This window comes from Bactrocera latifrons, unplaced genomic scaffold (assembly GCF_001853355.1).
Source record: "Bactrocera latifrons isolate USDA-ARS-PBARC rearing strain unplaced genomic scaffold, ASM185335v1 scaffold_145, whole genome shotgun sequence".
Taxonomy (NCBI): Eukaryota; Metazoa; Arthropoda; class Insecta; order Diptera; family Tephritidae; genus Bactrocera; species Bactrocera latifrons.
The window spans coordinates 281338-296577 of NW_017534908.1; the positions used below are offsets into that span (position 1 = coordinate 281338).

The 15240-nt window shown below is 33.8% G+C and overlaps 1 protein-coding gene across 1 annotated transcript in view; it reads left to right on the top strand.

The window, feature by feature from the left end:
• LOC108965662 overlaps positions 1-15240 on the top strand; it is a 19336-nt gene that overhangs the window by 709 nt on the left and 3387 nt on the right. Inside the window, exon 2 of the mRNA XM_018928214.1 lies at positions 634-768. Coding sequence (XP_018783759.1) covers positions 733-768 — 36 coding nt within the window. The 5' untranslated portion in view covers positions 634-732. The remainder of the gene's footprint in view (positions 1-633; positions 769-15240) is intronic.

The window sequence follows — 15240 nt, forward strand, 5'->3', positions numbered from 1 at the left end:
TTTTTGAATTGAAGTGCTCTCGTGACCGAATGCTGGATGGCTGAATTGCTTTTGTAATCAGATTTAGTCAATCCAGTTACCCGAATGGAGTGTGTGTCTTGACAGCTAGTGAGCGCGCATTCTTTTCATGTGAGCGCCGAGCGCAAGCGAGGTCTCGTGCAATCCGGATTACAATGACAACAAGCACTACAAGTAAAAGTAGTTAATGTTGTCTGCGTTCAAATATGAAATTGTAAATATTAGTCTACAATATTGTGGTTTGCATTTCTTTTTATTGTCATTTTGGTTGTCACAAAACGCAATTTGTTTGTTCCATTCGATTTTGTTTCTGTTTCAGCTTTGTCATTTTCGAGTTGTTGTTTCCTTGAATTGTTTGGTTTTTTCATCTTCTTCAGCTTGGTAATTTCCAAGGCACTTATTACATTTACAATAATATTAGCTCCTATTTTCAACTTATATAATTACAATCCTCGTTTCATTTTCAATTGTTTAAAAGTACAAATGACTCAACCAAATTTGTTTTCACAAATTTTCACTCACACCAAATATATTGTTCTTATTCCTATCTATCCCGCTCTTTTTCGGCGCTCATCACCTTTGACGTATGCCTTTGAACTCCGTATCATCGCTTAGCAGTCGCAATTAGTACAACAGGTCGGCGAGGATGGCGGTGGTGCGCCAAAATCCACCAGCGCCACTAATAGCGGTAGTCGTGCCAACGTTCTATTGACGATGCCATACTTTCAAGCACTACTCAGCAATTTGCAGGTGAGCTGATCCAACGTGAAAAGGTCGAGGTAGTGGAAAATATGAAAGTAGTAAACGAAGAAAAGAAAACAGCAACAGTTGTTGGTCAAACTGTCAGGCAAGCGTTCGTGCGAGTTGTCAATGATATGGTCATTCCTTTCAGCAAAGGAGAGATGCAATCCGCTGATGGGCTTTCAGTTGGTTCGAGCTCTGCTTTTTTTCTTGCTTAACCAACTGGCTGACCATCAGCTGTCTGGCCGATTTCTCTTAATATCTCTCTTTCTCTCTTAAGAGGTTACATGAAGCTCCTCGGCTAAAAAGCAGTATTTCTTAAACTTAAATGCTTTTGTCACATAAAAATTAAATATTTTATTAGAATTTTTTATTGTTAGAAACATACACTATTAATGATGAAATTTTTAAATTTTTGTAAAAAAATATTTCAAACTCGGCCATTGCGACCCGTCGGAAGAAAGATGCGCTCGCGTTATCGGGAGAACTTCTTACAGGATCTAAAGTGAAAAAATATGTGTTTTAACACTATGAACTTGGACGAAGGAAAAGAAACAACTTAAACTTGGATTTTTGCAAAAAATTTTCGCTAAATTTTTATTTTTTCAAATACTTGTAATCGAAAAAAAATCCTTCGTCCAAGTCTTTAAAAGTTGTATTTTAAAGATCTTTGTAAAATTTCATGAAAATCGGTTGATTAGTTCTCGATAAATCTTACCAAACTTCAAAAACACAGTTTCGAGAAAAACGCGTTTCAAGACGGCGCTCTTAACCTAACTAGCCTCGTGCGCACATGTTCTTAAGGCTGTATATCCGAAACTATTACTTGGATCAACTTGAAAAGGCAATAATCTAGGGGTGTTGTAGAATTTAAGAAGACAATAAAAAACTCGATTTTTTGTAACTCATAAACCCATGTAACCCTTATAGTATCTTTTTTTTCGTGCCTGCCTGACAGTTTAACCGCCAATTTAAGAAGAAAAGGATAAACACGACACAAACCGAATTTCAGCGACATTTAATGCTTTATTCTTGTTTACCTAATTCTTCAGGTCACTGTTTTCTTATATGTAACTACTTCTGGTAAATTTACTTTGCTCTTCATTTAATTGTTGTTGGTATGTTTGTTAGTTGGTTGGTTCGTTCCATCGTTCGTTTGTTTGTTTTATTTCCTTCACTTAACATGAAATATACTCGCTCATTCGTTTGTTGTTATTGTTGTTTTGTACATCGCTGCATTGCATTTTGCACACATAGCGTCATCATTGTGTGATACACCCCTGTTGTCGTTGTTACTGTTATTGTTGTTCGCACAGTTTGTTTCATCAGGTGTTTGCCTTCTTTATTTCATTCAATTTAGTTTCATGAAATTTTTCTTACTTTTGTATTTTCGATTACTTTTTGGCATGCAATAATTACTTTCATTGTGTGTGTTTCATCATTATTCGCGTCCGATTTCTGTACATATTCTTCATTTGTCTATTGGTTCATTCTATCATTACTTACTCATTGCTTTCAAAGCATTTTTGTTGAGTTTTGAAAAATATTTTATAGGTTTAGAATTTTAAAACTTTCAGATCATCATTTCATCATTAAATATTTACATAGTAATAGTAATATCTATATATGCAAAGGTTTACACATAGACTAATTTGAAAGGATCTGTCAACTGGTGGTGCTATTATGTAACCAGAATTGATAGGCATATTACATTATATTGTTCGAAATAGTAACTGATTACAGGATTTTCTGATAACAGTATGTTCAAAAAAAACACAAATTCTTAAGGAAATAAAAATGTATTTTATTCAGTGAGAAGTGCAATCGATATAGTTAATTTCTGAATATAACATCATTCCAATGGCCTCCGCTACTTCTTGAACCTAACCTTCGAGTACTTTTTTCATTAAATCGAACCGCTCAATATTGACTTCTAAAGCTTAAAGACAGTCTGGTTTATTCCTAAAAGCATATGACTTGAAACAACCCCACAGGAATTAGTCCAGTGTTGTTAAATCACAACTTTGTGGAGGCCATTCAATGTCAATGTAATATCATTTACAAACTTTTATCACAATAATTCGGGTGTTGTAGTAGCTATGTGGCACGTAGCGCCCTCTTGTTAGAACCAACTATTATCAGGACCACATTATTACAATTGCCGCTACAAAATTGGTTATCACCTGTCTTATTTTGAAAGAAGTGCGGGCCAATGATTCCACCAGACAAAAACCCAAATCCCACTATAAATTTCATTCACTCAGATGGAAGTGAGCCTCATCGGAAATGACGAAGGTTTTCTTAATTGAACAATATTCGACAAAGAAAATATAGCAGCCGACCTGAAAGCGTACGCGAAGACTGTGGAGAGTCGATTCGGCGAGATTCGCAGCAACTCGTACTGACGTATTGAATGACTTGGCGCATTTTACGTCGAAATCTTAAATTTAAAGCGCAAAAAGAATAGCTTGTGTAAGAACTGAAGTCGCTCGACTTTCCTAAGCAACATCGCTGCGCTGGGCTCTTGAAAAATTCGAAGAAGATCCGACGTTTGCGAGTCAAATTTTTTTCAGCGGCGAGGTCCACTTCTGGCTTAATGGGACGAAGAGCAACCGAAAGAGATTCAAAAGCTGTCATTTCAGTAAAAAAAAAAAAACAACTCTATGGTGGGACTGATAGGCCGGTGGAATCATCGGTCCATATTTCTTCAAAAATTACTCCGGCGAGAACGCAACTGTCAATGACGACTGTTGCATTACTGCGCCATGATAACCGACTATTTTATACCTGGAATTGAAGTTTGTGATCTCGGCGACATTTGGTTTCAACAAAACGGCGCCACTTGCCACACATCGCATCAATCAACGAATTTATTAAAGGTACAAAAAAATGAATTTTCACGATTTTTTTTTTTTTAATATAAACAGACATATTTGGACAATGTCTCCTGAAATTTTGATAAAAAAAACGTTGGAAATTCAGCCATTGAGACCTCATATCCCTGAGTGTCTCACAGAAAAAGTGATTGTGCCGTGAATCTCGGGTTTCAATGAAGGAAAATTTTAATATTTTTTAGACTTTGAACAAAAATCTAATTTTTAGCTAAAATTTAAGCCATTTATTGGCTTAAAAAATAAGTTGTAATGAAAACAAAAGCAAAAGTCCTTTATTAAGTAAATAGATAATGTTATTGTAAAGATATGTACATAATTCGAATTCGGTCTAAACTCTTAGAGAAATCGTGTCCACCGACCTTAAAAATAGAGTTTTGAAATAAACGGGTTTAGTGTGTAAAAGTCTATTCGGAAAATCTCGCTTCGATTCAAGCCTTTGAGCAAAACAACGCTCGTGTCATTCGCCAGTTACAAATCGAAATACTCGAACGAGACATTGTTTCAACTTTTTTTTTTAAGTTAATTTTTTTTTCTACTTTTGAATTTTTTTATTTCCACAAAACATTAAAAACTTTATTCAGTCTAAACTTAATTGTCTAAYTTAATACTATTATTTATACTTTTCGGAAAAATCAACTTGATAATTTATATATTTCAATTGTCTCTCTTCTTCCCATGAAATCAAATTTTTACTTAATCCTCACCACTCTACTTTCTAGAAATGCATATATTACTTATAAGGCACAATCGTTTAATTAAACTTTCAGGTCACTTAAATCGCACAATTTTGTATGAAAATAAATAGTTTATTTCACACTCACCCATTTCCACAAACCAGATACACAATCATATAACCACTGAACGCAACTGCTATTTCCCACACCCAAAATGAAATGGAAATGAAATTGAAAACTTGAAAAAGCAAGCAGAATAGTTGAAAATGAATAGAATAATATTTGAGCGCCAGTTAGCAAATAATAGCATAGCCACAGGCGCATGCTGCTGCTATGCTATTGCTAGGTTAGTTGCTGCATGCAGTGTGCATGTATTGCATGAGGGATCAACGGGCGCACAATTTGCTGGCATATTTACATGGCACAACAATAACAACAAACAATGTATATGCGAACCGCGACAAAATGTTCAGCGCACGAATGCACAGAATGCAAATAATAAATAGTCAACAGAAAAGCAAAGAAAAAAGCAACAAACAGGAAAGAATAAAAAACATATAACAACAATTACTGCGTCTATTATAAGTAACTTTCTAAAGCTTTTCCTTATTTTTTCTTTATTTATTTGTTTCTATGTTTCTAAACAATAATAAATATGTATGTACGTTTGTGTATTTATTTGGACAACTATACACCTGCCATATGTTTTTTGGATGGCTGTAACTGTACAACACACACACTCAACTAAAATGATTTACAAATACAACATGAACACGCTTACAAAACTTCTTTCATAGGTAAATTCACTTGACTTTCTATAAATTTTTAAGTATAAATATGTTTAAGAGAAAACCTCACATGCACACTTACATATACCAATGCTAAAATTTACACAAATACACATGTCTGCATGATTCCAAAAACCACACGCGAATTTTATGAAATTACGACATCGTGTTCTGCATGATATTCTTCTTTAGTTACGTATACGCCGTGTATGACCGTTTTTTGGACCAACTACGGTCAAATGCTGTCTAAAGCTCAGTGTCTAGTACTGCTAAGCTAGCGCTATTTATTAACCAAAGTAGGGCCGCGGAATTGTCCACTTTTTAGCAACATGTTGCAAGAGTGTAATGATACCAAGTCGCTAACATTTCTTGTCAGCAAAATTTCACACTGAAACCAAGAATACAGATATAAGCATCTCCATATAAATACATACCCACATATATACCATTCATCGTGCTCGCTTATGGCCTTGTAAGTCTACCGCGAACAATTTACTTTCGCCAAACCACATATGAAAGCAAAAATGTAGCACGACAACAACAAGTAGGCTAATGTGCTGCACAATTACTTCCTCACAGATGTACGTGCAACAGCGATTATCTTGCTTAGTAAATCTCACAGAGACGCATTATCTTTTCGAGGACTCGCTCGCATACACATATAACATATTTTATAAAAAACTCATAAAACGGCTCAACACCGCACCAGCACAATTAGAGCGGACAATTAAATTGCCTTTGCGGCGAAGCACTAAATTTAGCTGTTAACTGCAATTGTAATGCGGTAATGGTGTACGGTGGCGGTTGTACGAGGTTTTCTAATTATCTGGGCATTCGCGTGTGCACTTGGCTCGTAAATATAACAAAAACACAAAAACTACTTAAACGAAATTTTGGAGCAACATTGAAATGTCTTAGTTGTGCCACTAAATGCGTTCACGAAATATCAACGTATCATTCAAGTAAAACATTAAAGACAGGCAAACATTTGAAATAGCAGCTGTTATTATCATCAACGTGGAATAAATAAAAAGTAATTGGTACACATACTTTTAATTCGTTCACTTCTACAGATTACAATTTTTATAATTATATATTTTATATGACTTTATGAACATTTATCCAAAATGTCGGCAAAAACTCAGGTATGGAAATAAAACACGGCTTTAACTGCCTTTCACATATGTATATTGCTGCTGACTGTTAGTTTYCGATTCTCAAGCACCAACTCGTTTATTTTATTGACGTGTTGATCACAAGTTGATGTTGATGCCCGTCCTGGTTGTGGTTCGCCGTCAACGCGTTCTCGACCGTCTTTGAATAATTTTAATTTTAATTAAAAAATTTTTTGTTGAATTATTTCACTTATCRTAAAAATCGCCAAATGCAATGCACACCAAAGAAAACCTCTGTCTCTGTTTTAAGAATAAGCTAATAAGAGTATTAGCAAGTAAGAAAGTGTTAAGTTCGGGTCGAACCAAACACCTCATACTCTTCCAACTTGTAAGCAACAACACAAGGGAAATTCCGTAAAATATAAAACGTCAACCACAGGATCCGAATCTACCAATTTTATATATAACTCTAGCATAAGATTTGTGAGGAAAACGAAAATCTTTATAAGTAGTATATGAAAGTTGGAGCTGCATCGACCGTATGTATTAACTATTAACATACAAAAAAAAAATGTTCCTTGGGTTTCATTAAGGTACCTCACATACAGTCATCAATCATACGGAGCAAAATCTGCCAAATGTTCGAAAATCCTGATTTTAGGAACAAATATACACTGTTGCGCGTAAAATATGATCTCCCATTTTCATTCACATAGCTCAAATATTGGCCGATATATGCGGCATAAAATCACCCGGAAATTCGAAAACATTTATATTAGGTTGTCAAAAAAGTCTTGCGGTATTTTCGCTAGTTGGCGCTGAGAGCGCGTAGCTCTAGTTTTATTCGTCGGATCGGGTCATGCTATACCTTTTTGGAAAGCTCGTTTCACGCGCTAACACGTGTTTGATTGATTGTCGTTTCTTTAAGTCGTTCGTGAGTTATAGCGTCGCAAACATGGAGCAAAATAAAGAGAAAATACGGCATATTTACAGTACTACTACGATAAAGGCAAAAAGCATCTCAAGCCGCCAATAAAATTTGTGCAGCTTATAGACCCGATACAGTTTCCATTTCCACCGCACAACAATGGTTTCAACGTTTTCGTTCTGGTGTAGAGGTGGTCGAAGATGCGCCACGCTCCGGAAGGCTTGTCGTCGAAAATTGCGATAAAATCGCTGAATTGGTCGAAAGAGACCGTTATAAAATTAAAAAAACAAAAAAAAAAACAAAAGTACCGCAAAACTTTTTTGACAAACTATTATTAAGTATATGAGGGCTCAGGGAAGTGTTGACACGATTCCAGCCACATTTGATATACTGAGTTACTATTGGTAGGAAATGTATTTTTCTAAATTTCAATTGTATGTCTCATACTTTGACTGATATTTTCGGAGAAGTATTACTGCAAATTTTATACTGCTATAGTTGTGTTATCTGGGAAGAAGACGTGGTTGTAGTCCGCTGTCGGGCATTTTCACACTATAACATAAAAATATGACCACATACTAAATTTAGTCGAGATGAGTCGAGCGATCCCGAGGTATGTAATTTCAACAAAAAAGAGCGGTGCCACACCCGTTTTCCAGTTTTCACACCTACTCCCATATATCCTCCCATATATTATTCTCATAGGTAAAATTTAATATCTTTGGCGTAATTAGTTATTGATTTATTGCGCTTTTAGTAGTTTTGAACAGAACCGTTACATAGGGAGAGAGCGGGGATATCTTCCAATTTCATCCACTTCCACACTGTCGGTATATAATTCCATACAATATTTACCCACAGRTGCCCTTTGTTATCACGATATCCAGTACCAAATTACAATTTAAAACCTTAATCTAGTGCTTAGCAGGTGACAAAGATCCGATTACGCCCATCTATAAACTCGAAATTCTTTTTATATTACGAAACCTGCAACCTGTTTCACCAAGATATTTTGATTTTTACTCAAGTTACAACTTGCACGGACGAACGACAGACAGTCACCCGAATTGCAACTTTTGTCGTCATCCAGATAATTTCCGTGTATTATCTCGATTAGTTTTGGGTGATACGTACATACGTTTGGTGAAAAAAGCTATTACACCCTGTTGCAAGAGTATAAAAGTAATTATTTGTTAAAATAATTTAATTTTTTTTTTTTTTCAAATTTCAAAACGTCTGCCACGAGGTAATAACTAAAAAAATGATCTGTCATTATTTTTCGGTGTTACATTTATTATACTCTTTAATATGGCAAAACTGTAGCTTTGTTAAAACACTTTCGAAACACTTCTAATTTTCGTACGCATATTGCCTTAGTGACCATAGCTACCTTCGCTGGGCTCAATAGCTTCTGATTTTATGTAAGGTAGGTATAAGAAAATCTTTGAGCACAGTATAGACTTCTGTAAAATACATACAGTCTGCCGTATGCTGGCTTTTAGACTATAACCAAAAATCTCAGCTGCAATRTCGTTGCTGTAATTGCATTGGCTAGCTTAATCAGTTTAAAGAARCTTTATTATAATGCTTATTGTCTGTGCCAAAGCTCAACTTAGTTCGAAATTGTAGATCTCCAGAAATATATTTGTGTATTCGGCATATGCACAAACGTATTGTTGTCCTTAATTGAGCAATTGTAGAAACGGATAGCAATGTTAGAAATCCATAAGTAAATTTCCAAATGCGGTTARCTCATGTGAAACATATCTCCTTGGCATAAGTTACACAATACCAAGTTAACTGCAAACACTCAAATTTACATTAATGATACACACATATTCTTACATATTGATGTAAATATATATGAGTWGCWTGAAATTAAGCTAWCATATTACTTAGCCATGATTGAGCATTGCGCTTGCTTGCGCTGCAGTATTTKTGCATGAGAATTTCATATCCGCATGCGCATATGTGTGATCTCGCATTGTTATCTACAAATATGCGAATATATTATAACTACATATTATTATTTGTATGCTGCCAGTTGAATTGTTTATTGCATTATTCACAATGAATTTGCAAAATAGTTGCACTTGATTGATTTTGCATACATTTGATTGTTAAATATAATTTCCAATTCCGCATTCGATTATATATGCAATTATTTAGTTTTCCACTCCCGCAGCTAATAATTCCATTCTATACTAGCGGCATGTTATTAGGAGATAAAATATTGATGCTGCATTAAATGAAAATTATTAACAATAAATGCAAAATTGTTGCTAATACATATTTATATATGGCATWGTATCACAAATAATTGTTCTAGGTAAGTTATATGTGAAATTTTTTGAGAATATTTTCACTGAGCTTCTTTAGATGATCAATTAAAAAATAATACAATACAATTTATAAAAAAAATAAGCAATGCATTCTACTACTTACACATATCAGCTATTACAAAAACTGTCCCAAAAACACCCATTTACTAACTGACCTTACTTATTGTTATCGGAATACTGACACGGCCACAAAAAACCCTTAACACAATTTAAAAATCCATTTGATTCTTTTACTTTACAACACAAATCACAAATCAAGAAGTAATAAATATAACGGAATAAAATTGTGCACTTATTATCCCTTTGAAATATGCCACAATATGACCAAAATATTTCAAATCCAACCAAAACTGTTCAAGACCAAAATTCCTGAAATGTGGGCTTCTGTACCTATTGTTGACTTTTGACCGAAAATATCGATCAACGTATGGGATACACAATTAAAATTCAGAGAGAATATTTTCCTGATAGTAACATATCTGTATGCTACAAATGAGTTAATTCGTGTTAATACTATGCTTATGCCCCATATATCTCATATAAAGATTTTGGAACATCCTGGTGACGTTGCACCATACTATTTGCGACTGTATGTGAGGTACTTTATGAAACCAAAGGAACGTTATTTTTTTAGTTTGTGGAATGTTAGTGGTCTGTGCTAATAGCAAAAAAAGATAAAATCGGGTTGATGCTTAATATACAGTTTTGCCAGCATCTGAAGGTATTTCCCTTTATTTTATCTTTGAAAGTTGAAAGGAGTATAAAATGTTGAGTTACATCCGAGTTTGGCCCTTCCTTACTTGTTTAAGTATGAGTCTTGAGTATGAGTCCTTTGCAGTACCATTTCATCGGAAGACGTAATAACCGGTTACCGGTCATAGGAAGACGTAATAACAATTAAAGTTTGATTATTTTTGGGAAATTTTTTTATTTCTTATGAATTTTATAACTCAATGAAATAAAATCATTATGAATGATGAAACTCATAGTTTTGTAGGAAATTTACTGCTCTATAAAAATGGTCTTATTCATCGTCTAGCATCAATGCATATTAGGGTGAATAAAAAATTTTTTTTTTTTTGCGTTTAGTACTCTGAAAAATTGGTTGCTAGGCACCTCTCAGAAAGCCTCTCCAAAAACATATGAGTTTCATCATTCATAATGATTTTTTGCATTTAGTTATAAAATTCATAAGATATAAAAAAATTTCCCAAAAATAATCAAACTTCAACCGTTAATATCTTTTAAACGGTTGGGTTAACGAAAAAATCGTACAGACCTTTTTTGTAGAGCATTCAATTTTCTACAAAATATAAGGAACAAAATATTTTTCAAGTAGTTGGAAGCGAGATATAAATTTTTCTATATGATAATAAGAAAAAATAGAAAGTTGTATGTAGGATGACCTTCCCGTTACAATTAAGAACTCATTCTGGGAGAGGCTTCCTTAGAGGTGTCTAGGAGCCTATTTTTCTGAGTACCAATCAAATTTTTATTTATTTATTTTTTATTTATNCGATCCCGTTGATTGACACTTTTTGCGGACATCAACTTCTTGGCTACTCTTCTTTTCTGAAACGAAAAAGCAATTTTTTTTTGTTTTTTGAATCACCCTAGTCTATATATTATTTTTGCTAGAACAATGGGAAAGTATTTCTTTTAATTAGGCTTACATATTTCATTAGTAATCAGTTTCTATCCACAGCCTGCAATTCGTTAATTATTCAGCTTTAATAGCTAATATTTGTAAAAGATATTTAAATACTATTAGATTACTCGAAACAATTCAAAAACAACCTATATATCATAACAAATCATAATTGTTATTAAAATTTAAAACCCTTTCTTTTGAAAATATTATTTTGAAGCTCTCCCAGTGAATAACAAATATATGTAATTTTGTTGATAAAATTTTCCATTCCTGAGTTTTGCGCACTTATTATTATGTCAACACCTTCACACTATATCCCTGTTAATTTGTGTGCAAAAACATATGCCAAATGGTGGCCAAAAACCATTCAACCATAACATATGCCATACAACAGGAAACGGATGTGCGCATCAAGAGATGCATGGCATAACGCGCATACAAAGCCATATGACATGCTGATAAACACAATTGCTGCAACTTAACAAATATATACAGGAATATTATGCGCCAAAATGTAAGCAATCATCAGTGAATGTGCGCAGCTGTACGCGTGTGTATGAGAACATCACTGCTTTGCGGCCACCACAAATTTATTAATAATTTTTATTTATTGGCATACAGAAATGTATACTTTCAGCATGCAACGAGTCGTGCAAACCAATGAATTTGAGAGGTGTACATGTATTGTGGCTGAATAGCAGTGGTCACAGAATCAACTATGTATGATACTACGCCACTTTTGAGTGTTTGCGGAGAAGTGTGCTCGGGCAATTCCAATACCATATGTGCATTAAGAAGCTAAGGTTTCAATGTTGCATGTGCTATTGTCATTAAGACAGTTCTAAACTATGCGTAAAATAAAGAAATTATTGAAGATATCAACTAACACAGGAAGCCATTGTTGAGAAAAATTTTGTGTGACGGTAAACTTTGTGATTTTTTAGATAAAAATTACATCTTATTTTATGAAATGTAGCTTGAAAGGAATAAAATATCCAAATATTTCCAACCAATTTTAAATCCATATAAAGCAACTTTTTTTTTAAATCTTTAGAAGTAAGGAAAACTATTTTTTTTTTTTTTGTTTGTTTTTTTTATTAGAAAAATTCTCTAATCAAGCATCTATCAACACTAACACTCAGCCAGTATGAGTACTGGAGAATATTCACTGCTAATATGTGTCTTCGTTGTTGTTGATGTTGTAATCCCAGCTTTCTTGCTTGGCTGATAGCTCGCTTTTCTGAGCATCTGTCATTGCGTCAAAATGGCACCCTTGAATGACAAGGCGTGAAAGAAAGCAAGAAGCATGGAAAATGCATAAGTGTTGTTGTAATTGTGGTTACAGCATGCGTGGTTGCCGCAAGCACTTTTTAATATATTGACTGATTGTGTGAAGGCTTCAACGGTTTCTTATAATTTATACTGAATCTACATTAGGCAATCCCAATAGAAGTTACTCATACGCAGTGTCATCCACGAGATAGATTAGCATTCATACATGCAAAACATGAACATCTGTTTATTTTTTGTGGTTTGTGTAACTGTGGTCAACCAAAAATTATATGAATATTTCGTATTTGAGATAAAGCTTCAGAAACGGATATTATTATTTTTTTTTTTTACTTATGACTGAATTTCACGAAAAAACTTATTTTTGCATGCCCAAAAAGAAATTGTTGTCGTATATAGTAATTTATCAAATAAAAATTCAAGTTTTTGAACTATGTAACCGTATTTGTCCTTATAATATTTAAAGTGTTTTTCGTATAAAATGCTCATTTCCTCCTTAAGTTAAGTATTTTCATTACAAATTCCTCRGCAATTCCTTTTTCACATATACATATATGTCTATTTCCTTATAATTCAAATGCTATAAATGACAAATTTCCTATAATAATCTGCAAATAGTCACACATTGACATGTAACCCGAGCTGCTAAATGCTAAATCCAGCTTGAAATTTCTCGCTTATGGCTATCAACTAAAGTGTAAAACGTCAAATGACAAACGCAGAACAGTGCGAAATTGCAATTTCGTAAATGCACAAACACGTACCCACACATTTACACAAATATACTTCATATTCATATCAACATATACAAAACAAACATATACGAATGCGTGTACGTTTGATTACGATTCGCTCTACTGCCTACTGACTGTCTGGAAAACGTCATACAACTGCGAGCGTAAAAACCAGAGCTGAGTACACGGTGTGGCTGTTAGCGTTCCTTCTAGTTATCTGCTGATTTTCAATGGCACATTTGGCAATTGAAGCGCGCCAACGTACACAAAACGCCAACAGCAACAGCAGCAACGATAGCGATGGCGGCAACTAAAGTCGCCTGCGTATCATCCTCAGCTCCAGCCAATTGCGTAGCGTTTAGGATGCACTGACGCTATGCTGCTGCGGAAAATCAAATTTGTAAAGGCTTATATAATATGTGTACATATATATATGTGCCTAAATGTATGCATGTATATTAGTCTCTGCCTTTATAGGTATGTGTAGTCAAACACATGTCAACATCGCAGTAATATTTTTAACGCCAAGTGCAATTCAATTTCACATAATTTACTAAGTTGCACAATTAAATTTTCTGCACTAAATAATTTACACTCAATAACGCTGTGGATTAAAGTTAATTTATCATATTTTGAAATTTAAATCCTTACAGTTTATACGAAATAGTGAAGGTGACTCGATATCATCATACAACCGGGTTTCCATTAGAACGTTTTTTTTTTTTTTTTTTTTTTTTTTTTTTTTTTTTTTTTTTTTTTTTTTTTTTTTTTTTTTTTTTTTTTTTTTTTTTTTTTTTTGATAAAACAAAAACGATTTCGAATATCAATAAAATTCTTTATTGTTGTGAAAGTACATTTGTATGGAACTCGATTTTTTTTTCATGACCACCACGAACACGCTTGCAGAATTCCAGACGCTGAACCCGGTTTCGACGGTTTTATGCATAATTCGGCTGATATTGTTGCAATAACGCATATTTTACTCATTAACGAAGCCAATCAGCCAGAAGTGTACCTCATCGCTGAAGATGATTTTTCGATGAAAATTCGGATAATTTTCAAGTCGTTGCTCAGCACAATTCAGAAACGTACGACAATTCTGGTGGTCAAGCGGCTTCAGTTCTGGCGTCAATTTGATCTTGTCGCAAAATTAGTCACAACGACGACACAGATATGCCCAATGCTTGAAAACGACGTGTGAGGGACTGATTTGGGTCTTCTTCAATTTATTCGCTAGCGGCAGCAATATTTTAGAGACTGCGGACACTTTTCAAATTTAAATTTAAAATAAACGCTCAGGTTGATTATGAGGGCCATAAATTGGACGTAGCGCTCTTAGTTTTGAGGCCGCTGACTTTGAATGTCGGAAATTGTAATAATTTTGACTCATTGTTGACGAGCTGAGTCGATTTAGCCATGCCGGCTCTGTATGTATGCTATGTATGTATATACGCCAACTAGTCTCTAAGGTTTTAGAATATCAATATTATAATTTTCACATGTCTTCTTCTCTCCAAAAAGCTGCTCACTTATCAATCTAAGTGATATGTTTAAAAACGAAATGGTTGAAAAAAATATATCTTAATAAAAAAAATATTTGCTGAAATGCGATTGCTAAAAAGTATTCTGCAACAAACAAGGATTTTAAGTTATAGATAGTTGCTTTACTATGCGATGAAGCTTAAGCTTACACTAGTCTAAACATTTAAAAAGTTGAATAACTCGACAATATTTTGGACAAAAGATTTTTAGAGTCTCCAAATATTTTCAAACCTAAACTAATTTTATTGTGACTGTTGTCATGGAAACTCGGCTGGTTTGATTTTAACTTAAAACTTTGGACACGTTTTTCCAAAAATTTTGTCGATGCGGTCTTCACCATATCTCAATTAGTTTACTTGAAATTTTACGCGAATAAACTTTAGACATCTCTTTGTTGTACAAACTAAAACAAAAAAAAAAAAACAAAATATATATATATATATAACTTTTTATATTAAAGAAATCGATAAAGATGTGTATAAGAGACAGAAATTTCCAAATGCGGTTAACTCATGTGAAACAT